This window comes from Nelusetta ayraudi, unplaced genomic scaffold, assembly GCF_046127955.1.
Source record: "Nelusetta ayraudi isolate G7.1 ecotype Tasmania unplaced genomic scaffold, CSIRO-AGI_Nayr_v1 ptg000053l, whole genome shotgun sequence".
NCBI lineage: Eukaryota > Metazoa > Chordata > Actinopteri > Tetraodontiformes > Monacanthidae > Nelusetta > Nelusetta ayraudi.
This window is the reverse complement of record NW_027466103.1, coordinates 6,800,064-6,827,004: the sequence shown is the minus strand read 5'-3', so window position 1 is coordinate 6,827,004 and position 26,941 is coordinate 6,800,064. Positions and strand designations below refer to the sequence as shown.

General features: G+C 42.7%; 1 protein-coding gene across 1 annotated transcript; it reads right to left on the bottom strand.

The window, feature by feature from the left end:
* Window positions 1-438: 438 nt before the first annotated feature.
* On the bottom strand, window positions 439-26,941 carry LOC142896459 (receptor-type tyrosine-protein phosphatase eta). The gene is made up of 34 exons (XM_076038138.1): window positions 26,776-26,941; window positions 19,406-19,447; window positions 15,430-15,451; window positions 15,120-15,308; window positions 14,472-14,729; window positions 13,823-14,086; window positions 12,790-13,047; window positions 12,344-12,601; window positions 11,874-12,125; window positions 11,487-11,747; window positions 10,816-11,082; window positions 10,472-10,729; window positions 9,977-10,246; window positions 9,465-9,728; window positions 9,093-9,347; window positions 8,338-8,592; window positions 7,932-8,180; window positions 6,683-6,949; window positions 6,328-6,588; window positions 5,874-6,140; window positions 5,550-5,693; window positions 5,209-5,413; window positions 4,979-5,094; window positions 4,784-4,874; window positions 4,661-4,705; window positions 4,549-4,557; window positions 4,224-4,311; window positions 3,210-3,300; window positions 2,957-3,033; window positions 2,606-2,740; window positions 1,551-1,667; window positions 1,097-1,257; window positions 837-972; window positions 439-749 (listed from the first exon to the last, which is right to left on the bottom strand). The coding sequence occupies exons 1-34, from the start codon at window positions 26,839-26,841 to the stop codon at window positions 591-593; spliced, it is 6,057 nt and encodes a 2,018-aa protein (XP_075894253.1). The 5' UTR covers window positions 26,842-26,941; the 3' UTR covers window positions 439-590.

The window sequence follows — 26,941 nt, the reverse complement described above, 5'->3', positions numbered from 1 at the left end:
AAAAATGAGAAAGGATATTGAAAATGTACATGCATCCAGTGCATGGTAAGATAAAAAAAAAAAAAATCCTGCTATAATAACAAGCTAATAAAGGGTGTGTGTATCGGGGCATTCATCTTTTTTTCATACAGTGTTTAGACCAGCATTTCTTTTCTTTCTTATTTGGTACAAGTCACTTTAGAGCCAACAGTCAACAACTACTCCTCAAAAATGGTGCCAATTTCCATTAACAGCATTAAAACAAATAACCTGAGAAAAACAAGATATCCTATCAGCGGTAAAAGGCAGCAACATAGGAGTAAATGAGGGAGTGCAAGTTATTGTTTACATGTTATATCAAATCTATAATTGTGGTCAGTGATGGTGTTAAAAGTGGAATCTTCAGTCACCTCTTCCATTAAAGGCTTTGAAGACAAAAATAAATTACACAAAATATATACAGTAGAACAAAATTTAAAATGCTACATGACTTTGGAACAAAGTGTGACATGTACAAAACGCAAACAGCAGAAACGCTCCAGTGTTTCCCTCACAACTTCCTCCTGAGTTTCTGGCCGGGAGTGGAAGATCTTTGGGGTGATTGCTTGTGCCTACGCATTGCGGTGCCCGTTCTTTTGGCAACCTTTCTTTGGTTCAACATTCTCGTAAATAGAGAGCGCAGCCATGTTTTGGTAGATCAGATCCACGTTGGTTCCTGTTCTTGATCTGATAATGTCCATGGCACACTGGTTCAAGAACACATACTGATCCTGCAGAAGCACAAAAGTCCACAGAGCTTCAAAAAACTGAAACTTTATTGCAATGCAACTGCGCAGTTTCCGAATTATTTTACCCACCTCTGTCTGCACCATCAGGGGCCGGTGCATTCGCAGATCATGGACGATGCCATACACGTCCACAGTATTCTCCCTCTCTATCTGGAATATCAGACGGTCAATGGCTATGAAGGTGCCCGTGCGTCCAACCCCAGCACTGAGTGAACAGGACAGAGAGGAACCAACTGTGAGAAACCTTGTAGGCTTCATGTTGGATGTGTCTGAAAGCAGTTTTGAAAAGCGTGATTTGGAGGCTGAGTAATGTGTGCGTTTCGTCAGACCTGCAGTGAACCACAGTGGGGGAGTGTTTGGAGTACTGGTCCATGTGTTCTCTGACCAGATGTCTGAAGCCGATGAGGAGCTCTGTGGTTTCCGGCACCCCATGATCTGGCCAGGCGGTGAAGTGGAAGTGACGCACCGAACGTGTCTCTGCTGTTTTTACCTGAAGGATGAACACAATCGTCACGACATCAGGTATGACTGTGAGGGATGTGCAAACCTATTGTAAACACAGACGATGACAAGTATGACAATATCAGGCTACACAACCCCCCCCCCCTCTTTTTTTTTCTTTTTTTTTTTTTAAACATGAACAGTTGTCTTTTGAGGCATTTTGATTGTCTTGTGTTTTGTTGCTACAGTGATGAAAAAGGTCATAAGGAGAGTCCTTTATTCTGATGCCGTGTTGCCGTGTAGAAAGCTTTTCCTCAGCGTGTTATACACATCGCCACTCACATTTTTAATGTCAAAGTCCCTGATGGTCCAGTCCTCCAGTGGTATTTCAGAGGTCATTGTGACGTGGATATTTTCAAAGTGCTTGGTGCCAACATCCCAGTACTTCTCACATTTGACCTAGGAAAAGTGCTCAGGATTAATGGAAAGAAAAACATTACAGAAATAACGAAAAATCTTAAATGAATGTTTATTGAACATCTAGTTAGAATCACATCTCTCAACTTATCATGTATCCCCAAGTCCACACTGCTGGAAAGTAGCCATCTGTAATGGCACGTGGAGGGCACAACAGAGCATTTTTTGCAGAAGGCAGTAAGCAGAGGGCTAATTCAGCCTGCACATTGTTCATTTTCCTGCAGTCTATGCATTTGCCAGAGAAAGACCTAATCTAACGTAATGATCACTGTGGAATGAGAAGAAATGATGTAACCCCTCTGTTCTGATCTGACCCATTAAAACTCATACTTTCACATGCACCACATACGTGCAAGCGTATGTGCACACATACAATGGTTAATGACTGCTGATAGAGTGAATCAGAAGGCATGTTATGGGTTCCCGAGTGTGGTTCTATGTGACTTGCAAATGAAAACAAATGCAGTCATAATCTAGCAAAGCTTATAAGAATAGCAGCATACAAATTATGTAACAATGCATTTTCTTGTGCTTTATAGGGACTTGGGACTATAAAACAACTTACGTCAGCAGGCAGAGCTGCCATTATGAATGTGTTGGCTATATATAGCTTTTAGCAGTGGGGAAAATAAAAAAAGGTTGAGAGATGATAAAAAAAAAAACACATTTACGATACTTTAAACATAAGCCGGTGAAGTATTATCTTCTTCCAGTTGTCGATTAGGCCATACATGTGTTGCTTACGCTTCACAGATGTTCACATCTGCTGCTAATCCCTTCTTAAAACTGTCTGGACTGTATGCATGTGTTTATGGGATGTGTTTCTGATTTGAATTTAAAAATCTCTGCTGCTCTGGCACCACACGGGGCTTCGCTAAAGAGGACCGTCCTGCTGAGAGTGTGCTCGGCGTGCTACTCACTCGCCCTTGTTCATTACAGCGTGTCAGCATAACCAGCGTCTGGACATTCTTCTCCCAGATCATCCTCCAGAAACATTTGACTGTGGCAGGCAAGGGACCCTGAGCTGCTATAAACTCCTTCCTGGAGTTGTAACCCTGCCAAATACAATAACAGCCCAGCCGTGTAAACACAAACATCCGGCCCCTTCGGTTCCTTGGGAAGTTTTTTTTTTTCCCCAGCATTTTTCAAACATGGATGGTGCAGAAAAAGTCGAACATAATAAGGAAAAGAATAAGCAGTCGCTGTGACGTTTACAGACATTAAAGCGATGATTGAGCAAGAGAAGAACTAGGTGGATTGTCAGTACGCACCGGCATGTAGTTAGCATTGATGTAGTCGTCATATGGACTGCCATGGATAATAGACAGTTTCACTCTAGACGAGTCATCTGGGAGGCGAGACAAGGAGGTCAGTATGATTTTAAATGTCTAACGAACCGGATGGAAGCGTGATCGCTTTAGTTAACAGGTACATTTAGGAAATTAATGATGATGACAGATACAAGCAATGAGATTTGGAGTGATGAGTGACGTCATTGAAGGGGCCATTGTTTATTTCACTCACAGGGAAGCACGTTGTTGTAGCGATTCTTGGGTTTATTCTCCAACTGCAGGGCACTGTTTTTGGGCTGACTGGTGCCAACAACCTTCAGGTCCTTTAGGCAGAAGGAAAAGGAGATTACACTGTGTGGAGCCAGGGCAGTACAAATAAGCAAGCTTCACTGGCATCACAACTGGCATCACATCTTGTGGTTTGCTTGTTTTGCCCTTGTTTTGTCTCTCCTCTCGACATTGATGAACCTTTTATGGCAAATGAACAAAATGTTGCAGGCAGTGCTGGAAACTGATACCAAACCATGAGAAGAGGAAAACAACCTGTGAAGAAACTGCCGTTTCACAGTCTGAGGATAAATTATACACAGCGGACAGTATGCGTATACAATACAGTGATGGCGTGGACAGCCAATGTCAATCAAGATGTCAGGATTTCAATAACAACTGAGCCTCGCTCATCTTTAAAGCAAATTAATAAAGAAAATACAAAATAACTTTAAAGCTCGCACTGCTCAACATCAAAACAAATCTTCGCAAGGAATGTTGGTCGTGGCGATACATTGTAATGTAAAATAAAATTTGCCAACTGCCAAATCTTATTAGCTGTAACTGTCTCAGTATGAATTCCAGAAACTCTGTCTGCCCTTCAGCTCTGGAACTGCACCACTAGAATCTATTATTTCTTCTTTTTCCTTCTCCTACGCTGGTGTGCCAGTCCAATCTGATTCCAGATTTGCGTTCCTGCCGTGGGAGCGGCCTAAAGACAGCAAATTCAATTCCTGCACTCATGCCCAAACTGATAAGTACTGATCTGAGTGTGGAAGAGAGCGTACGCGCACTACTACTTCGGTGCACGTCTGTAAATGAGGGCCGTTACTGCTGCATGTGTTCCGGTCAATGATTGCATAAGCTATAGGGAATGAACACTGGGTTACAATCCTAACATAGAATTTTGTGAAGCAAGCACCTGCTGATCACTGATGCCTGTAAGTGAATCATGAAAGAAACTCTGTGAGTGCTGCACCTCAAACTCCTCGGCGAAGCCACAGTTGGAGTCGGCTCTCTGCTTCTTGTAGTACTGCTCGTAGTCCTCGGTCCTCACCTCCACACTTCTGCTTGCATGTGTAGCACACAGTCAGACAGTAGCAATAACAAAAGCATTCTTGGGTTTACTGTGCAAATCTTGATGGATTTATCTTCTAATCGTTTGGGTGTTTAAACGTTTAGAGTTACCGAAGGTGTGCATGTTATGAGACATTTCTGTGATCAATCATGCAGTGTCTAGTGTCTTTAGAACATGACAGTCACTCTGTGGGTGCAACAATGAAAATGAAAGGATGTATACTTACACTTTAGCTCTGTAAAACAAAGAGAGAAGGGGAAAGGCAGTCGGTTTTCAGAACATTAATCATGTCTGTCCGATTGAAACCAGGAACAACATTTTAAGTGCCAAATTCTTACCTCAGTGAATGAATATGGATGTCTGTCTGCTCTTTGCGTGGCAACCTGCAGCATGTAAACAATGAGTTTAGTTCCATACTGCGATCTCAGCGACCGTACCCCATCAACAGTGCAGTGACAAACCTCCTCCGCCAGAAAACCACAAAGCCAATGGCGACAATGACGAGAGCGAAAAGAAATCCCAGCGTTGCTCCGACGATGATACCAATGGTGGCTTTATAGAGATTAAAGACAATAAAAGCAGGCCAGTTACCTACAGTTTCAAATACTTCCTGACATTCTGTGCAAAGAGAACACGTTATGCGAGCGTGTTGCCACCTTTCTCTTCGAGGAGTTCAACCAAAGAAAAGTCTGTTTTGGAGACCAGCGAACCAGCCGCGCACACTGTGACATTTTCAGCAGAATCCAGCTTGGTGAACACCACAATGGAATAGCTGCAGGACGAACCAAGAGATCAATAAACTTGCGTGCTATTTTTTTCTTTAATATTGTTCAAAAAAAGTAATTCAGTCCTAAAATATGTGCCACTGATGCACAACTGCACTCACTAATATTTTCCACCGGCGTCAAGGGCACCGTTATCGTAGCCCAGCCATTTGGATCCATCTCCTACGTCTATGATCAGTTGGCTCTCCCCAGTGCGGGACTGCATTGTGCCCGTCTCCTTGACTGTTGCCAGGTATACTGTAGTATCCCTCCGCTTAAACTGCTCATAGTTTTTCTCCAGATACGTTTTCCACTTAGACGTGTCATCTGAAAGGGCAAGGCACACAATGGCAGCAAGTTTGGGATCCTCTGGTCCACATTTGTGATGCAAAATTAAACATGGATATATGAATGTACTGTTAGAAACTGCATGGCTCAGTGGAAATAGTGAAAACGAACCTACCTGGTAGCTCACTGGCCACCAGCACACCAATATCTGTGATTGGCCCGTTGGTGTCGTTCAGCAGACTGGCATTAATCCTCAGGGAGAAACTATGTTGGGTTGTCTTGGGAGCAAGAGTTCCATCAACCTGAAGAACAGGTGGATCTTTGACAAAGACAAATGGAGAAAGGAAAGATGAGGAATTGTTTTACTTAAAAGCTGTCAGTTTATTTATTCAGTTAATAAACTTAGAGGTGTAAAGAGATTAAAGTCCTATAATTGCAGGATTTTCTTGCTACAGTTTTGCCCTGCTAATGCCATTTTGATATAAGGATGATGCAGTACCTGTGATGCCCGTTCTGCAATGAAGATGGCTGGGCTGACTGGGATGTCCACCGCTCAGGGTGAACAGTGTCAGCTGGTACTCGGTGTTATAACGTAGCTTGGACAAAGTTTGATTACAACAGGTTTCGGTTGAGATGTCCATTTCACGGTCGTTTACAATGAGGTGGAAACCCGAGTGCTGGCCTTTGGGAGCTCCCCAGGTCAGGTTGAGTTGAGCGTCCGGAGTTTTCAGCTCTTTACACGTGAAGTTTGCCACGGTGCTTGCATCTGTGGTATCCAACAAAAACCACTGCATTAAAACATTAATAGTCTGACTATTGCCCTACTGTTTCCCATCGTGTTTGAATCCATTTAAAATGTGACTTACTTTTTAATTCAGCAATTTACTAAAATTGGTAAATGCCAATAGAATTGTAATAGATCAAACTACAGCATGGGACATGATGTGTCATACTTGTATATTTGGAGATCTGTCTGGACGCTGCTTGTGTACCATCCAAGGTCTCTGTTGTGACGCTAAAATTATACTCTGTTCCTGGAGCCAGGTCAGTGAAGGTATACTCAGTGCTGTTAATCACAACACTGCTGGGCCCCTGTGAGCCCTGCCAGGTCAAATTGAAGCGGTAGACTTCCTTGTACTCGTAGGGTTTTGACCACACAAGAGTGATGGCTTCCTCCTGTGGTGAAGCAGTGAGGTTCTCCACACTGTACGGTCCTTAGGGATTAAAGAAGTGGAGATTGTTACAACAGTGACACTGAATTGTGCCTTTTTATTTTTGCCATTTCTAGTTCGAGTGTAAGTTCCTCACTTGTGGTGACCATACGGATTTGAGCCTTCTTGCTCACAAACTTCATGACGCCCACCGTTTGGACAGATATGTTGAAGGGAGTCCCAGATGGCAGTGAATTGAACATATAATTGGTGTTGTTGACAAAGATCACGTCTGCATGAGGCAAACTGATGAGTAGCTGGTACTGGAATGAGGCGCCACTCATCAAAGGAGCTTCAGTCCACTTTATATCAATGGAGTTGGTTGTCGTCTGTTGGACTTCAATTGGCCCAGGAGGGTTAGGAACTGAGGGGGAGAGGGACACACACCATGTATGACTAAAATATTTAGGATTAAGATATTGCACCACTGCAAGCAGTGTAACAAAGAAGGACACGATTTTATCCCCCTTTCTCTTCCTTCAATCCAACCATCTAGTTTTTTTTTTTTTTTTTTTTTTTTTTTAACATTTTTTATCATTGATTCATCCTCCACCCACGGGTGTGAGTGTGCTGGAACCTATCCCAGCTTTCTTAAGGCAAAGGTTGGGTGCACACTGGATAAGTCGCCATCCTGTCACAGGGCAAACACAGAGAGACAAACAACTGTGCACATTCACACAGACAGACAACTACCAATGAACCTACCGTGCACAGACACAGGAACATACAAACTCTAACCAATAAGGCCACAGGTCGCAATCAAACTCACAACCTTATTACCGTCAGGTCTCAAACAACGCATGCAGACGCACTCCTAATTTCTGTGGCATTTCATTAGGGACAGATTTAGATAATTTGTCCCATTTAGAAAAATAAATAAATAATGGACACAAAATGAGGATATCTGTATGGCTGTCATTCATGAAGAATTACCAATGTGTTTGCACAGATGTAAAAAATACATATGTGTCCAACAAGTCTTATTAGTCAAGTTCTAGCTTTTAACAAGACCAATCCTGACTCATTTAATTTGGTCTGTCAGGAAGGTTGTGCCTTAATGAACAGTGTCAACTGTCTACATTGCATTATAAGCATGTTCCACATGAAGAGCTTTTCCGCTTGTCTGCTCGGTGTATTACTGAACAGTAAGTGCCACAGTGCAGGCGCACCCCTTCGGTGTGACATGAATGGCACCATCATGTGACACATCTTGAAAGCATCACCACAGCATGGACAACATCTGTACTCCGGCGTCACGTGGCTGTGGGCACTGAGGGTGCCGTGAAAAACGGGGATTTGCTGATCAAGAATTCTTTGCAAAAACAACAAAAATGTTTGAGACTTACAGGTGGCGTTGGAGACAAATGTGGATGATGAGTTCCTGGGTCCACTATGGGTGACCACTCTGGCTGAGTAATTTCTTCCAGCAGACAACCCGTCAAATGTCACTGAGGTGTTCATGGTTTTCATTTCCCGTCCTTCGGGTTCTAGGAAGACTGTGTAAATATCCACATTCCCAGGAGGTTTGTTCCATGATACCTGGATTGAGCTGTTGGAGCCCTGACTGGAAATACTGGGTTGCACCATCTCAGGCTCTGTTTGTGTGCAGAGGGGAGACAGAGAATTAAAGGTCTTCAGCCACTAAAAGTGAGGATTTTAAATCACCCCAATCCCCTGATACTCATTTAATTTGCTGCATGGCCTGCTTTCTGTAGGATTAATGCTAGACAGAATTTAAATTAAGATACGTACGAGTGAAGAGGGACACAGTCACAGGAGTCGCACTAGTGCCATCTGCTGTCTGTGTGGTGACAGTGAAGGAGTACTTGCTTCCCGGGACAAGTCCGGTGAACTTGTGCGAAGTGTGTGGGACAGGGAAAGCCGGGTGGTCGTTGGAGATCTGCACCAGGTACAAGTAATGGGGTTTGCTGTCCTGCTGCTCCCACAGCAGGGTCACGTTCTCGGTGGTGACTTCCCCCTCTGTCAGATTGGTCACAGAATATGGCCCTGGGCAAAGGGGGCAAAGTAATCAATTTGCTGCAGTATTTATTTGATCAGTATGTCAGTACAACGGGCTTCTGGACAATCAGTTGTGATAAAGTCCAACCAATTGGCTGATAAGTCAACAAGATCAAGATGAAAATTAACGATAAAGCCGGAGATTACAACTGAAGTAGAATATTTCTTTGAGAGGATGAGAGTTGAGTTGGAAGCAGCTGGAATTGGTTCCTGGTTATTTTAAAAGTAAACAAATAAATAAAAACTAACCAAGAACCAAGTCCAGCTTTACAGAGAACTTGGATGTTTTTATCTTATTTTTCTAAGCAGAGGTATACCAACTTTCACCAATATACAATGCTTTCAGAAATCAACACTATCTTCACAGCTAAAACATTACATAGATGAATGAAATCTGCTATGAAACTGGACCAAAAAATACAAAAAAAAAATCAGCAACAGTTTACAGATACTGATACACTCTGAATGAATGGGCCATTCTCACTTACTGGTGTAGTTTTCTGCAGTCACTTCTGTGCTTGAATAGTTCCACACACCCACAGTAACAACAGAGATGTTATAGGGGCTTCCAGACACAAGAGCGTCCAGCAGAAACCAGGTTTGGTCAGTCAAAGTTTTCCCGTGCACACTGGACACAAGGAAGTTGTACTGTTGATGCTCCATCATCTGTGGTGAGGACCAGGTGAAGTTGATGGTCTCCACGGTCTGAGACGCCACACTAATGGGGCCAGGAGGTGTGGGTACTGAATGAGAGAAGGTAATTCTATGTTAGTCTTTTCATCAAGTATTGCAGGTGTGGTGGGTCTGATACATGCATGCAGTGCATATTTCACGTGCGCTGAGATGCGTTCGCGACTCACGTGTTGCATTGCAAACTTTAGGACTGCTAGTGTTGAGTTGGTCGACATGGGTGACCACCACGACGCAGTAAAGCACTCCTGGTGTCAGGCTAACAAACGTTTCGCTTAAAGTGTTGTTGCTCAGATCTTCGGATTCTTCATCGGGCTGGTTGTCACTGTGCAGGAGGACAGTGTAGGACGAAACATTTCCAGGTGCAGGAGTCCAGCTCACTGACAGATCAGACGTACTTCCAATGACAGAGATGTTTGGAACTGGTCCTGGGTCTGGAAGAAAAAAAAAGATAAAAAGAAAATAATGATGATGATGATGATAATAATAATAATAATAATAATAATAATAATAATAATAATAATAATGGTAATAATAATAATAATAATAATAATAATAATAATAATAATAATAATAATAATGTTAACTGGATAAAAGACAAGCAATAATGAAAACACTTATATTTCCTCATTCTAATTGGTAACAATATATTAAACCTTAAATGTCTTTTTCATTAACTTACTGGTTTGAATGAAAATGCTCGTAATGGATGAGTTGACCCCTCCCACTACTGTCAATACATCCAACCTGTACCGCTTCCCAGGCTTCAGACCGGAGACGGTGTGACTGTCGTCACTGGTTGAGTTGCTGTAAACTAGTTGCGCTGGTTGCTCCTGTTGCGCTATGACCAGGTACGAGTAGGAAGGTTTGTAGTCGCTCTGTCGGTGCCACGTTAGCGGAATGGTCGTCGTGGTCACACTCTCTGCCTTGAGGTCGGTCACGGCCTTAGGCACTGAGGTAAACAAGAGAAAAGGTGTGAGGTACAACAGGCCGCAGTGGAATAAAACTGTGTCTCATTGTGACAGCGTCTGTTTTGATTGTGCAAAAGGGCTTTGAGGCGCCTCTGGGTGTGATTTAGCGCCTTGGGAATAAAAGTTGATTGATTGCTTTCCATCACTACAAAGTCACTTAGTTGAGAATCCATCAATGCCTCAGATGTTTGAGTGCAATGTCTTACTTGTGTAGCTGTAAGTCTGTTCCTCCAGGGATTGGCTTCCTGCTGCCGCTAGCACTGTGACTCCGATATTGTACTGGGTTCCTGGCTCCAGGTTTGATATTTCAGTGCTGTTTCCGTCGACTGTTTTGTTAAACTGCCCTCCGTTAACTTGAACCTGGTATCCGTAGTCGGACTGGGATTCTCGTGGATACGACCATGTTATTTCCACAGAGGTGGTGTTTTTAGGCCTGGCTCGCAGGTTCTGCACAGGGTTTGGCACTAGAAACATTGTGCGGGACATGTTAATAATAAAATAAAACAGTTTTCAAACCACTTTGCCCTGAGTGTCCGTTTGTGGAACTTACTAGTGACGGCAAACAGAGTGACGGTTTCACTCGGTAAATTCTGCGGTCCGATGGTTAACAGAGTGATGTTGTAGCCAGTTCCAGAAGACAGCTTGGTTAGCTCCGTGCTGTTTTCTGGGGTGGTTGTTGTCTCTGGTTGCCCACCTTCTGACTGGTAAGTGATGTTGTAGATTATGTTTGGAGCGCCACGTAACTTGGGAATATCCCATGACAGACGGATCACATTTGTGTCTGCTTGGATCTCAATGTTGTCAGGAGGAATGGGTCCTGAGACAAACAGATTCAAACAACAGTCCTTTAAGTAGTGTACAAAGATAAACTATGTAAAGGTCCAGTGTTGAACTGGTACTGTGGTGAAAAAACTATTTGCACTAACCCTTTGGTGAGTGCTTCTAAAAGAGCCACCTACTTTCGCCAGGGCAGGACATTAATCTGACATGTTTTTAGGACTGAAGCTACTCAATTTCAGCTTTCAAAAATGAACAGGCACAGCCCAGGGAATAATACTGAGCAATATCTGAAGACACTGGTCACAATACAAGACTACATTTTACACATAGGGCCTCTAAAGATTGAACACAGTTGTTATAAGTTACATTAAGTGGTAAACATTAGAATTGATAAATGTCATATTGAGAGAATGTGTGGGGTGTGGGGTGAAGGGAACTCACTCGTGGCAAAGGAAGTGGGCTCAGATGAGTTTGAAAACCCTCCGGCTACAGCAGTCACATTAATAACAAACATCCTCCCAGGGTCCAGATCACGAATGTGTGTTGTATTAACTGTGGTTGTAGAGGTGTTGGAATAATTCAGTTCCTCATTGCTTATTAACACCTCAAAGTACTGAAACCCTCCTCCCGGCAGAGTCCAATGTATTTGCAGGTTATCAGTCCCTCGTGATGCAACCACAATGTTGCCTGGTTTTGTCGGCCCTGAGCAACAAAGTGGGTTCAAAGTATGAAGGAGAGGTTAAAGTTAGTTGAATGTTCCTTGCTGTGCTTTTTTATACAACCAACTTAACATACTGAACTGCCTCAAGAGATCAGGGATGGACCTACTTGTGAAGTTGCTCGTAAAGGCACTTTGCCCTTTAATTGTGCCATTTTGAACCGTGGCAGCCACTGATATGTTGTATTGTGATCCAGGGGTCAGATCTGGGATGGTCACTGAGGTGTTGTCAAATATGAATTCATTATGATTCCACCTAACACAGTACGATTCAGCATTGCCCAACTCTGGCTTGAGCCAGCTCAAAGACATAGACGTTGTAGTGACGTTAGTGACGGTGAGTTTCTCCACCACGGCGGGATCTAAAAATGAAGGGCACACAAAGACACAAAGGTGAAGGCAACAGGCACCGTACGTCATCTGGTTTCCAGCTAAAAACAACTCGACGGCATGAAAGCGAATCCTTTTAGCGCGGAAGAGCGCCGGCTTGAGGCTACATTTTTGATTTGACCCGGAACCCTAAGTCTCAAGGTGAACACCTCTAACACTAAAGCAAAAGAATGACTGAATAGTTCCCTACCCGTGACGTTTACAAACGTGAGAGCTTCTCCTGTTTGATTTCCAGACACAGCAGCGACTGTGATTGTGTAGGCCGTGCCAGGGGTCAGGCCCGTCAGCACAGCATGGGGCTGATGCACGTCCGTCGTGTTTTCCTCATCATCGCCAATACTCCACATGACTCTGTACATGAACACGTCACCACGAGGAGGATGCCAACTTATGGAGATTGAGGAGGTGTTTGCCTTCACCTCAGTGAGTTGACTGATTGCACCAGGTTCTGTTGAGGAAGAAAAGAGAGGACAGCAGAGAGAGTTCAATTTTCATCTTACACTGACTTGTTTGTAGCTGTCCCCAATGTGTGACTAATAAAGACAACCTGCCTTCGTACGGCTCGACTTAACGATTCTAGCCTCCTCCACTAGGTGTCCTCAGAGAGAACATGAAGTGCATGGCCGAGGTACTCACTCGTGTATCCGGTAACAGAGGTGTTCCGTCCTTCAGTGAGGTTGTCACCTGCCACTGCAGACACACTCACTTCAAACTGGGTTCCAGGAGTCAGGCCAGTAATGTTTGTGTGTGTCTCGGTCACATTGACAGTCTCAGTGTTGTTTCCATTTGCCCACAGCACTCTGAAGAAAGACCTCTGTCCCTCTGGCTCAGTCCATGTCAGGAGTACGGAGGTTGTCGTGACATTGGTGATGTCGACACTGACGGTTTCTGGCTCTGTGAGTAAGAGTGGCATATGAAGTCATAGTTAAAGTTGTTAAATGTCCGGTCAAATGAAGGTGCACATGCACGTTTTGTCCTGTACTGAATAGGGGACAAAATGATGACTGATTATTTATTTATTATTGTACGGAAGTACAAGTAAGTAAATAGAATTGTTGATGTTGCTGACGTTGTCTCTTCAGCATTTGTTCTGCAGTTAAACTCTGTTGTATGTGTGAAGTTCCTCTTTCCATTGTGTATCATTACAGTTCCGGCCACTTTCATTCACAAAGAATTCCTTGAGAACCAAGTACCGCACGATTCTCTGATTCTGTCTCAGAGCCACATCATGAGGCCTCGAGGCACAAATCAAAGGTCTGAACCGAGATTTTGACAGACACGTCGTTGAACCTCAGCAATTCTACGCTGAAGAAAGGGTGCAAATAGCGTGGCAGCCTGGACTGTCACGTTTAGGCACATCGCATATGGAAGCACTGTTAATACATCTTGCTGTGTAATACGTCCAGTCTATCACTGCCTGTTACTTCTTCCCTAACACTGTAACGCTGCCAACATCATGTGTAACGGCATGTCACGTAATTTTAGTGGTGATTTTGTTTTAAATTTTTAGAAAAATTTCCTCACCTCATTCCTTTTCATCTTACATTGACTTGTTCTTGTAATTGACTAATAAAGACAACTTTCCTTGGTACGGCTCGACTTAACGATTCTAGCCTCCTCCACTAGGTGTCCTCAGAGAGAACATGAAGTGCATGGCCGAGGTACTCACTCGTGTATATGGTAACAGAGGTGTTCCGTCCTTCAGTGAGGTTGTCACCTGCCACTGCAGACACACTCACTTCAAACTGGGTTCCAGCAGTCAGGCCAGTAATTATTGTGTGTGTCTCGGTCACATTCACAGTCTCAGTATTGCTTCCATTTGTCCACGACACTCTGAAGAAAGACCTCTGTCCCTCTGGCTCAGTCCACTTTAGAGAAATAGAAGATGTTGTGACATCAATGACATCCAATGGAGTCCCAACAGCCTCTGGACCTTTGAGAGAAAATGAAATGGAGAAGGAGGATGAGTCCTACATACTGTTCTGTTTCTATTCATGCTACTCCCGAAAAGCTATCAAATAAAACACCCAGCTCTAATCTCCAAGTCATTTTTCAAAAGTGGGAACAATTGTAGAAATCTGGTAAAGAGCCGAGGCACAACTTTTTGTCCCTCCCACAATGCAGCCCAGCCCGGCTGCTGCAGCTTGAAGATTCCTTCCATCGTGCACAGCAGTGGCTGATGGTTTTGCCACAACGGACATGACGCTGTCGTGAAATGTCTTAAAGTTGTAAGACCAGCTGAAAATGATTTATTGCTCAAGCTTCGCTAAAGAAGGTGGTGCTGCCGACATTTCAGCATAAATGGTGGGTGCACTTACATGTGAAGGGAGAAACGGTGGTAATTTCTCCTGTAACGTTATCAGCCGCCACCGCTAACACATCCACGTCAAGCTTTACCCCAGGAGTCAAGCCATTGATATGTTGCTTTGTTTCATTTGTAGTAGCAGTTCCATTGCTGGTTCCGTTGGTCCATGTGACAATGAACCCGGAGCTCATTCCCGTTGGCCTCATCCAGGAGAGAGAAATAGAGGACGTTGTCTTGTCAGTGATCGTAAGATTTTGGACTTTTTCAGGCTCTGTGAGAATGAGAGAGAGAGAGAAGATTCAAGATTCAAATATTTTATTTGTCACATGTCACATTGCATGGCAGTGAAACGTGGGTGTGGCACAACCTGACGTCATTGTGCACCATAACGAAAGTGTAAAAGAAGAATTTAAAAAGTGGCAAGTTAAATATAAGTTTTACTAAAGTGGCAAGTACAGATAATGGTGCTTGAAGTGTTATGCAGTACAATAGAAGAATAGAAGAGAATAGAAAGAATAGAAGCCATAAAGGGGGAAGATACAGGTGGAATTCCAGTTTGTAAAATCTTTCCATACAGCCTTGCTGATACTCACTAACTGCACTCTGACAAATGGAACTGTCAAAGTGTGGAACTACACTGAACACAGCAGACAATACTTACTCATCGTCAGCTCCCTGCAGCAGTTTGAACAGTGAAAGAAGACTTGATAAACCGTTCCAGGGCTCAGATCAGTTATGGTGCCATTTTCAGAAGTCCTCTGCTCAATGGAGAAGTTGCAGCTCAGAGTTGGTTCAGCCGTGACTGTCGTCGTCGTCAGTGTCACCGTTTCATTACTGCCGCATTCAGTATCTAAGGAAAGAGGAGATTGTGTCTGTTTTTCAGATGTGTTTATTGACAGATGAGTTCAATCCGTCAAAAATACTGGGATTCAATTTGTGAGCTATTATTTCAGAAGGAGAACAAAACTTACTGTTACACTGGCCTTGAGAAACCTGGACAGACAAAGACAGGGAAAGGATCAATATGATTTCTTGCCAGTAGAGGTCAGCAGTGAGTTGAAACGGTGTGTTTTTGGTCTTTTCTTTCTTTCTTTCTTTCTTTCTTTCTTTCTTTCTTTTTTCTTTCTTTCTTTCTTTCTTTCTTTCTCTTTCGTTCTTTCTTTTCCTAATCCTGAAGTTGCCACACAAAAATGTATTACATCATGATAAAAATCATCAAAAAAGAATAAAGTAATAATAAATGCTGGCCCACTCTCTACCATGTCTAGTAAATAAATTATTGAATTAAATTGTGTGTCCTGCAAAATAAAAATGCTCTCAATAAATACATATTTAAAAAAAAAAACTTTTTTTAAAAAAAAGAAAGAAAGAAAGAAAGAAAGAAAGAAAGAAAGAAAAAGAAAAGAAAGGGGAAACTGCCCACGAAGCCGCGACCCAATAAAAACGCCTCCGTAACCCACTTATGGGTCACTACTCACCAGTTGAGAAACGCTGATGTGAATTTTTCATGTTAGCCAACAGACTGAGAGCTCTGAGCCAATAGCATAACTGTTGACTACATGCTGTCTGTGCATTGTGAGAAGCTCTGTAGTTGTCACGTCCTGTGTTACTGGGTAACACAGTTTATAAATGTAAGTGTTAATTTCACTATTCAACACTATTGGACTAGCTATTACTAATTATTACTGGCAGTTATGCTCGCAGTCGCAAAAATAGGTATACTAGTGAGGAAAAGTTGCCCATGACAGCTTTATAAGAATTAGAAGTGCACTCAAAGATACAAAATAATTATCCTGGGAGTTGTGATGGAATACAGAGCGGGAAACAGGTCAGCTTTGGTATATAACTTCCTTGTTAATCCATAAACAGGGTCACATAATTGATTAAAGTTCAGGTTAAGTGCCAACACAAACAAGGAAATAAATCCTGGAAACACTCCTGCTGCCCTGAAATAACTGTAATAAAAATAAATAAAGAATAAAGAAATAAATCACTAATAAATAACTGACTAACCAATGAATTAACTAAATGAAACTCTTCTGGCACTCTACATGTTAAACATGCTGGGATCTCGCCCTTTACGTTCTGGTGTAAATATGAAAAAAAAACAAAAAAAAAAACTCCCCAAAACTTTTCCAGACATCTTATCCACATAACTGGGCTCTGTGCTTTCACAGCCAGGTCATCATGTCAGTCCTGATTTCCACATTACTTATTAGCCAAAACTTAAACAGCCTGGAGTTGCTGGCTGACTCACTGACATTCTGCGTGTTTACCACCCAGCTAAACATTAAACGCATGCCATCATCGGCTAAGCCTGCATCATTCTCTTCCGCACAGGCAGGTTGAGTTATTAACTTTGAAAAGAAATTTGGTCTTGGATGGCAGCTTGACAAGAGTTGCAAAGTCAAATTGCATGATATTTAATAGTCATAGTCCACAGTTAAAGTGGCACAGAAGCAGCATAGAAACATAAAGTTAGAATAGAAGGTGTATTTATTGTGTTGCGCATAATGGATGTATTTAAATGGGAATTAAAGGGGATTAGGCAGGAAAACACAATTATTCCAAATTCAGAGTGTTGTATAACGGTGTATAAGGGTTGGCGGAGTCCGCATCAAACTTTCAATAACACAACAAGACTTATTATTATTAAATTGTCCTGCTTTGCTGGATCACCACTAAAAGATGACGCAAAGCAGAAAATCAATACAACTGAGACACAGAAATGTTCTGTGTCTTGGCTTTGAATACTAGAAGTTTTACTTTAAAAACGACATTTTCTGTCATATTATATTATTATTGTTGTTGTGGTTGTTGTTGTTCTTAAATGTGACATTTGACTTTAAACAGAGGGAAAAAAATCATTTTGCGTGTCAGTGATCCTTTTCAACCATCCTCTCTGTCTTTGCACCACTGCCTTTTTGTGTTTCCTCTCAGCACAGAGACCCTTCCCTTCCTTTCTCTCACCCCTCTGAGACTCCATTCTTCTGTCCAGTGCAGAACGGTGCTAGTGGACGACGAGTTCAAGGCTTTGACTCCTGGGAGCGGGGCGGTGGAGGGGGTTTTACAGATTGTGCGCACAGATCAGCACCGCAGTGCGTACTGGACACAGGGCTTTGCATTTCAACATGATTTAGATCATCTTACACGAGACGCAGCAACTGGCGAACCAGCCGACAAGCTGCCTCGTTGAATTTTCAGGTAGTATGACTATGAATGAATGAACTTTATTTGTTCTCATGGATTAATAACAGATCAAAACTGACCCCATGTAAGAGGAAGTTGCAGTGGGTGTGAGCACAGCTAAGCTTCATTCACACTACTAACACGGTCCTGAAGAAGTAAAGTGACCAAAAAAAACCCAATACAAAAATATTATAAGGAAGTGCTGAATAAAGAGTTTAAAACGAAGTCCATGTTTTATCACTCATTATTTGACGCTCGACTGGCTTCTTGCTTAAAAACATTCCTCCTTCTGCTCTCACGGAATCGTAGCAGAGGTCGCATTCTACAGCCGGAGCGTCCAAGAAGCGTTCAGCTTCCTCAAACTCTCCGCTTTCCAGACACATCTTGGCGTTAAGCTGATTCTCTCATGTTGTGTTTACGTTGGCTTTCCTCCCTCAGCGTCACTTATTTTCTCCTGACTAAGTAAACAAAATGGATTCTCAAGCCATTACGCCTTGACGCTGACTCACAGATCAGAAATAACTCCACCCCGAGGTCCCGTTTGGGAATCAGAGCAGGGAAAAAAAACACTGAAGTTCACACAATGTTGTGGTAGGGTTTTCTTCTTCTTCTTCTTCTTCTTCTTCTTCTTCTTCTTCTTCTTCTTCTTCTTCATTTTAAATGGCCTCAGCTTCATCAAGCTGCACATCGTCCCCCAAAAATCTGAGTCTCGATTCTGGACACCATCTGCCGGGTTCAATTCATTGGGATTGTTTGACCCCCCCCCCAAAAAAAAATATGTCCTTACAAGTGAGAAGTAGCAGTCTCTTCTTTTATGGGAAGGAAATGACCGTGAGCCATTTTGCATAGTTCCACAGATAGAATGAGAAGAGGAGAAGATAAAGTTCTGAAAGAGATGACTCGTTTCCATTACCCCCAGAATTGTGTAAAACTTAAATATCACAATAAAAAACTGGTAATGAAAACACCTAAACTTTGAAAAACCTCTCAAATATTGCTAGAAGGTTGTTACACTCTCCTTTACGCTTTCATGAGGTGGTTTGTCAGACGTATCGATATACATACATATATCGCAAAAGTATGCCTGGTGGCAGTTAAGTGTCATGGAAACACTTTTTTCTCATTTACACGTTAGTGGACGTTACATATGGGGTCACGTGATCAGTTCACTTCAAGTCAAAATGGCGCGTTATGTTTGGACGGATGCGGAGACGGAATATTTTTTTTTACAAGTAATGACAGAGAAAAATATAACAATCAGTCTTGACAGCAAACAAACGTTAACAAACAAAACTAAACAGAATTCCTGTAAAGTCTCGTCCCGCGAGATTTTACGAGCATTACAGCTTATGCAATTCGCACCATTCAGTGGAAACCCCTACAAATCGCAATTGTGCTTTGTCGAAATTTTAGAAATATCGCTTTTATTTTTGCGAAAAACTGTCATGGAAACGCAGCTATTGGCTCTGAGAAGCAGCATGACAGTGTGAAACACACACTGGCCTGCGCTGGGCCGCTGACCCCTCTGCCCCGTGTGCTGCATCAGTGCCCTTTGGCTGCGCCCGTCTACAGGAGCAGGAGGAGGAGGAAATGGCTGCACTGGCCACCACATAAACATTACATCAACCCTGCAGGCAGCCCTCCTGCCACTCTCCCATTCCCGTCCACTCCTGACGGCCTGCCTCTGGCCCGCTGATAACGCCCTGCAGTTCCTTCCTCCCCAATAACACTCAGACCCAGAAACAATCAAGCACTCACCTTCGTGGCTGTACGCCCTGAGATCAGACTGATGTACCTTGGCTGCCACCGAAAGAAAAACACGAAGAAAGAATAAGAAACGTGCAGTTCTTGATTTTGATCCTTGACAAGAGCAGAGGTGGGTGAGGTGACGCAGTTTTAGTGGCACCCTCACTGACTCGCTGAGCAATGGAAAACAAGGGGATTCAGACGGGCTGACAAAAATGTATATCGCAAAGACATTAGAAAAAAAGTAGATTACAAATACACGTGTTATAATATAATCCATTACCACTCAGTAAACCTGTAATAGTGGCGCAAGAAGTAAGAAGTAGAGTTGAGGCTGGTTTTTCAACCTTCAATTTAGCCTCAGTGCTTTAGCAACTAGTGTCAACTCAAGATATGTTAAAAAAAATAAAAAAAAAAGTTTAAACAAATGCACCAAAGTACTACACAAGAGAATAGTAAATGATATTGTTCTGACTGCTGTTTAAAAAGCTTTGCACTGACTTGAGGTCATGAGAGTCTTTGGCTAATGTGACCGTTTTGAGTGATTTGTACTAAAATATTATGAAGTCAGAGTTGTATAAATGTCTGTGGTAGCAATCTTAAAATTGGACAGAATAACTGAACTGCTTGCTAATGAATGTTTTATTACCCAAGTAGTGTTAACTTGTTTCTTAGGTTTGCTGTGATTAACATGTGCTCTGAGAAACAAGGTCCAATGAAGCATCAGTTTCGACCACAAGCTTAAACTGTACAGCCGTGTGTGTATGTGTGTGTCCAATTTACTTAGCTTCCTTTTTCTTCCTTTTCGCAATTCTGTATATGGCAGTAACATCATATCTCTGTCTTCTCTCTCATCCTCTTTCTACCACTGACCTTTGTTTCTAGGCAGGCAGCGTCAGTGCGTTCGTCACTATTATGGAAGTTGCCACGCTCACTTGTTGCAATGGCCCCTGATGAATTAGCAGCTTGTTCTCTATTTTAGGCCCACTGCCTCTGAAGTGTGTGAGCAACGCGCGCATTGTTTCTGTTTCTGGATAAACTTCCTGAGCCCACCCAGGGACTCCTGATAATAGATATGAACAACATAAAGTTAATCACCATGCGGGGCCTTTCAACCTGCAGTTCATTAAAATCAAAGGAGGAAGGATGGACAAATAAATCATCTCTAGTCTGGACTCACACAAAACCGTCGAGCAGAGAACATCGCTTCCTTCTTCCTGATGTTGATGTCTGCGTTGGGGTTTGTGTTATCGTGACATGTTTTTGTCTTCTAATCCTGTAATTGAAGCCCAGTCGCACACTGCTGTCATTTAAAATGGGTAGCGATGCAAATGACAAAATTTGCCTCTGATTGTATGAAATACATATATATGGGTGCATCGCCTTGCCTCGGCTTATTGCACACAGTTAAACCAAACTGTGACCTCTGGCCTCTCGGGAACAATCACTGTACTATGTCAGAGCACTAGAAGAAAACATGAGCTGAGTTTAAAGCACCAACTTTCCTAAACTATGGTAAACGTTCATTATTGGCCTAAATGTTGTTTTTATTGATTTATTACTTATGTATAAATGCGCAACAAAGGCCAAATAGTTCATTCTGCTGCAGACCACATTTGACACCACAAGACCACCAGAGATTCAGACCGTCCTGTAGTACAATGAACTTTTTCCATCTGTAATTGTCTATACTAATACAGTGCATAGCACAATTCATTGTAACGTTTAAATAGTTGAGTGCTATGTGTAGAGTGTCTTTTTTCATATTTAACAAGCTCTCGTCAATAGTCAGAACTTGCAGACAAACATGTCTTCATTTTAAATGAATATAAATGCAAAATAATAACTGGAACATTTTAAGCGTTGCCAAAGAAAAAAAAAAAGTATTATGAAGTGAGTACATATAGTTGTTGAGTTGACTATATTACACCCAAAAGCCTCATGTGTCTAATTTATAATTTGCGATCAAGTGTTTGCTTGAACTCTGCGAAGTGAACCCATGCAAAGCACCAGTCCACTGCCGGTGGAACATTTGACAGTCTGAGAGCTTCACCGAGGGTGCTCTGTCTGGTCTCCAGGCGGGCGCGGCCATCTGTCAGCCTCCCACAGCAGCGTTACAGCCACCGCTATCACAAACCGCATCACACGCTATGGAAATACAAAGTGACTGCGAACAGCGGTGAGGGGCCACCCGCGGCTGATACTCATCGGAGTGCAGAGCGCTACAGTGCAGCAGAACTTCCTCCTACACAGGCTGGTCACACACCGACAGTCTGCAGAGACGTGTCAATGCGGTCAGCCACTGGGTCTCAGCCACTGAGTCCCGAGCCATCAGCCTGGTGGCAAAGTTCAGTTGAACTGAGCCGTGTTAAAGACACTTTGTGTTTACAAACACAAAGTGAGATGTGTTTTGGAGAAACACTTTGTGCGAGTATTATTAATAGTATTGCATGCTGTTTTCTTTGCTCTTCTCTGTTCAAGGTTATAATTGTTAACTTTATTCAAAGTTTAAACCTTTCACTTTATTTGGCTCATTAAATTGGATTCCTCAGAGCAATTGTGTGCCTGGATGGGCTCGTACCCTGTGTGGCACATTGCAGTAGTACAATTATACGTCTCACTCTAATATAAGTTTCATGTGACTCCATCCCAAATATTTCAGTTGAAATAGTGTTTTAAAAAAATGCTGGATACAATAAATTAAGCCAGAGAAGAGAACAGTTTTTTTTTCTGCACCCATCATGCACCACTTTAGTTCAGAAATTTGTTTAATCTGTGGTTTGGATTTTTTTCATCTTTACAAACACCCAAAGTTAAAGATCTACTGTATATCAACTTAAAATTACCTTAATCAACAAACTATTCCAATAATGCTCTGTTAAAAAAAAAAAAAAAAAAAAAAACTCAAATGAAGGAATTCCTGAGTGAACAAATTCCTACATAGAAAAAAAAATATAGCGTTTCAGGAACCTGCCACAGACAGGCCTGAGTCATGTGACCTCCACCTCCATCATGATGAACACCTGGACACAGCGGAGAGGACAACAAAGCTCTGTGTCACAAGTGAAACCAGTTTTTGTAACATAAGAGGTTCCTTCATAAGTCCTGATGAATTACATTTTTTGTAGCCATGATTCCAGTATAATAACCCCACCAGGCCTTGATTAGAAGCAGACATTTGGCCGGTATCTGATTATGTGTCAGGCAAATATTAAAGAATGCTGCCTGGAAAAAATGTGATAACACAGAACCAAAACCACAGCTTGCCATTACACCATTACATATATATATGTGTGTGCGTACCTACTGTATATATACATATATACACTCATTATGCAGTTGTCTGATAGTGATAAGTGTTAAAGGGCGATTCTTGACTGCAGCCATGAGAGGCTCGGCGGTAAGCGATAACCATCCGCTGACAATGAGGCCTTTGAGGGCCGGAGAGGAGCCTGCGCCTCATTTACATGGACGGCAGAACTGTGACTCTTTGTGGTCTGTGGAGAACAGGCGGCAGGCCAGGCCCGAGACAGCATGTTCGGCGTCGCCAGAGTGAAACTGAAGTGTCCTGATGCGCGCTGGGTCGAGGGTGGGGGCGGGGGCCACGGCATTCTCCAAAAAAGTGAGCCTGACTCGCGGCTCTTTGCACTTTAATAATGCTACCAGAGACAGAAGAAGGCTTATGCTTTCTCATTGGATACGCTGACATGTCCGCATGTTGTGGGATTTCATCGCTGTGTTTAGATTTGCAGCACGCGTCACCAGACGTCAGCCGCGCTTCGAAACAATTCAAAGCATTCGGACGGCGGCGCTGCACACAGACAGAAACCACAGCGTCAAAATGCGAGCCAGAGAGAGCGACAGGCGGGGAACAGAGAGGCCTCCGTATCGCAACTCATGCAAAGCGATGTACTTTTCCTGGGGTCGTAATGGGTGAGTGGTCAGCCGTAAGTCTGCACGCACCGCAGCCCGGCCTCGCTTCAACTCGCCGCGTGTCATGGACGGATATGAAAAGTCTGCTATCTGTTTCATCGGACCCGTGATTAGAAGCAGACGGGCCGAGTCTTGAGTAAAAGTGGGTGTGAGAAAGGTCAAACGAGGTCAGGCAGTAATTTATGCAACATGAACTAATGTCCCATCCATATCCGAAGTGGCCAATCAGTAGGGGAGGGACATTTCCTGGTGGGCCGGGACGATGTTTGGGTTGACCTCCTATAGGAAGCGCTGTTCTGTCGATTTCTGCTGCTTTGTAGAATTTTGCTACGACTTCATTTGCAACTAACAACTAACCGTAGCATTTTTATATAGCTAGTAAAAATAGATTTTTTTCTGATGCACCCTGAACACGTCACTCGACACCTCAACGCACACGGTCAGTGGCGTTGCAAAGATGGAGAGCAGAAAGAGCGCTTAATTAGTCTTGCCGTCAATTGCAGTGAAATCGAAATATTTCAGAAGAATACGTTGAATTCGGCTCTAGAGAATGAAAATAAGTCTCACTTCGCACCTGGATCATCATGCACAACATTATATGAAGGGAGTGTGGTTTATGCCATGCAGCCATGAGTTGTTTTACTTGACCAGTTACATACGTAGTCAGATGGTAATCATGGTTATAGTTCTCTTGGCATTGAAAGATCGTTTAAATGAATACAGGTTTGCTGCAGTACAAAAATCGAGGATAGATGATAATAATGACTAGACAAGAACAGAGTGTAATAAGATGTGAGAAATATCTTTTATTGGTTTGTGTTTGTCTAATCAGTCTCTTGCAATGATGCCATTGGCCCCATGAAAGAACATGCGGCTTTAACAGGAAATTCAATTTCAAGCTGAATGAACAAAATTGCAAACTTTTACCAATAGACCTTCAACTTTACGTTCGGACAGAGACATGCCAATCCGCACAATAGTTAACAGGGGAAATTTTCATGTAATTGTAATTTCCTTTAAAAGAAGTTTAATATTTCCCCTTTTGTAGACTGTAACTTCCTCTTGTAACATTAACATTGCAGCCGCTGAATAGAGCCGGAAATTTAAAGATGCAGCGTATTCTAGAGGGTGGATCAATACATTTTACTATTTCAACAAGTCACGCTGAATCTGTGAGCAAAAGGTTGAGCTCTTGTCCATCAAATTTGCAGCACTGAAGGAATCAAATTTGTTACTGAGCGAGACAAAAAATCTGCTATTCATCCCCTCCCTGACTGGTTTCCATCAGGGTCACAATGGTGCAATGAACAGTAAGTTCTTTAATTTCATGTGTATGCGGAACACGCCCGAGTCTACATTTCCCCCCCAAAAGCCTTGTGCCTATAAAGTTTTCATCACATATCTTTGTTTTCAGACCATATAGAGTCGGTTCTTTTGCGGCTGTTAATGTCAGACGTCCCACAAACTCAAAAACTGAAGGGCAGGAAGACAAGACGGCTTCTCCCAACTTGACATTGATAAACTAGTCCGGACCGTGGACGTTAACAGCAGAATAGTCGCTTTACATTTAGCAAATGAATTGAAGCGGTCCTGCTGCATTTGCATATGTTCATCGCTGCATAACTTCTCTGCTAAGACAGGTAGTTCAATGGGCCAGTGCCATTAACTTCCTTATTGAAACTACTACTAGTTCCACCCAGTTTGCATGAGAGCATCTGTACTTAACAATTATTTAAAACAATCTCGTTAAAATGGGTGTATGAGTATTCATTTAAAAGGACCACAGAAAAAAATAAAGCTTGATTCTGCTGAGGGAAACGGCGAATGTAACCTCTGGTGTAGAGAAACTGTGACGGCTCCAACACGTGACTGTGTCTCCACATTAGCAGCAGCAGAAAATACTGATCCTGTGTCCGAAAGGGAGGACATGATGTAACCATTGCAAACATTTACTTAATATAATTAACATAACATTGAGTATTCACTTATTAACTTAACGTAAACCTCTTCCTGGCTTTTGCTCTTTCCTCTGACCTGATGGGTTTGATGTGGCGGCTGCTTCTGCTTCTGGAGCCGCAAGGTTTAACATTCAATTGACTTATTTGCATCAAATTGAACATAAAAATCTATGCGTATGTTTCTATTTAGATACGATTGCTAAAAAACAAACTACTGGTTTTTGTGTTGTTTTTTTTTTTTCTTAGTACAGCGTTTATATTTACCGAAAGACAAATGGGGATCAGCATTGAGCGAGATCAAAAGGGACAAAAACAAGGATCCGTGTGCTTTGCACTATGCTTCATCACCATTAGATGCTACAGCATCATACACGCTGGGGCCTTTAAATGAGGGAATAATAAAGGACTAACTGGTGTCGTTCACATGGTGAAATGCGCTGTGACACTCGAGACAAAAAGTTCACATCTCCCTTTCAATAGAATAGGCTCTATTGGATCTCCGCCTTTTATCTGGACCTTTCAGATGTTATCGACTCAGTCTAATCAGCTCCCTGAGCGGTTGGTCAGAGTTTAGCGGATGATGATGGCGACACATTCCGTGGGCTCTCAGTTGAGTTGGATCTCAGTTGATGAAGCCCTCCACTCAGTTAGTCTGACCCCGTTCGCTCCACAGGAGTGACAGCCAGGGACACTGAGCTGCACCTCATTCCATTCCTGACCCCTTTGTGTTGGCCACACACATCCTCACATGCCATTCTCAACCCCGCCACCCTCCGTGCAGGAAGAGCAGGTGGGTCGGGACAGGACCCTCTGTTACATAAGCTTGTTTGCAGTCAGGTAACAGGATCCTGATTTCAAACGCGCCGCATTGATTGAGCGCAGAAATCACATTAGAGAATATGTCAGGTGGAATCGGGAAATGTGACAGAACAATAAAGTGACATCGGTCCAGCTATTCTTTTGAAAACTTTGCAAATGCTGCCCCCAAAAAACACGACCACACAAAATAAATTTTGCAAAGCCTAATTTCATCTAAAGTTTGCCGTATCATGACAGTGGATTCAATGAACGCCTTTCATCTAAAAGTGAACACCGACAAAAAACAAAAATTGTTGTTCGACTTATAAATAAGACTGAGTTGAAATTATATTTGAGTTGTTGGTTGTAGTTGTTGTTGTTGTTTTTTTGTTTTTTTTTAAACTAATTAATGTTGTTTTAACACACATCGCAAAGCAGAAAGCTGACCTTCCAGCCATGCTGGACTACACCTGCGCGACAGGTGCGGGCTCGTCGATTGAAAAACAAAAAAGACGCTCATCACATACAACTCTGGACATTTACCATGAGAAAATCAAAATAATAATTAAAAAAAAAAAAGAAAGAAAGAAAGAAAGAAAAAGAAAAAGAAAAAGAAAAGATTGGCATGATCATCCGCAAAATGAAAACAAAACTGAAGTTGACTCGCTGCGAGCGAGCGAAGCTCACACTTACTTTGAGCAGAGCGCAGAGGAGCAGCAGGGAGCGCAGAGCGACGCCGAGGCGCTGCTCAACCTTCATGATGCCGCCAACAAGAGCGATTCTTCCCCCTCAGCAGCAGCAGTAGCGGCGGCGGCGGCAGCAGCGGGTTCCCATGTCTTAACTACCTGGTTCCTGGTCA

Bases quoted from the DNA above. Each gene is read 5' to 3' on its own strand.
- LOC142896459 (XM_076038138.1), bottom strand. From the start codon at position 26,841: ATGAAGGTTGAGCAGCGCCTCGGCGTCGCTCTGCGCTCCCTGCTGCTC. The intron at 1,258-1,550 runs GTGAGTGGCGAT...TTCATCCTTCAG, and splicing joins GGGACTTTGACATTAAAAAT to GTAAAAACAGCAGAGACACG. The intron at 750-836 runs GTGGGTAAAATA...GTGCTTCTGCAG, and splicing joins CCCTGATGGTGCAGACAGAG to GATCAGTATGTGTTCTTGAA.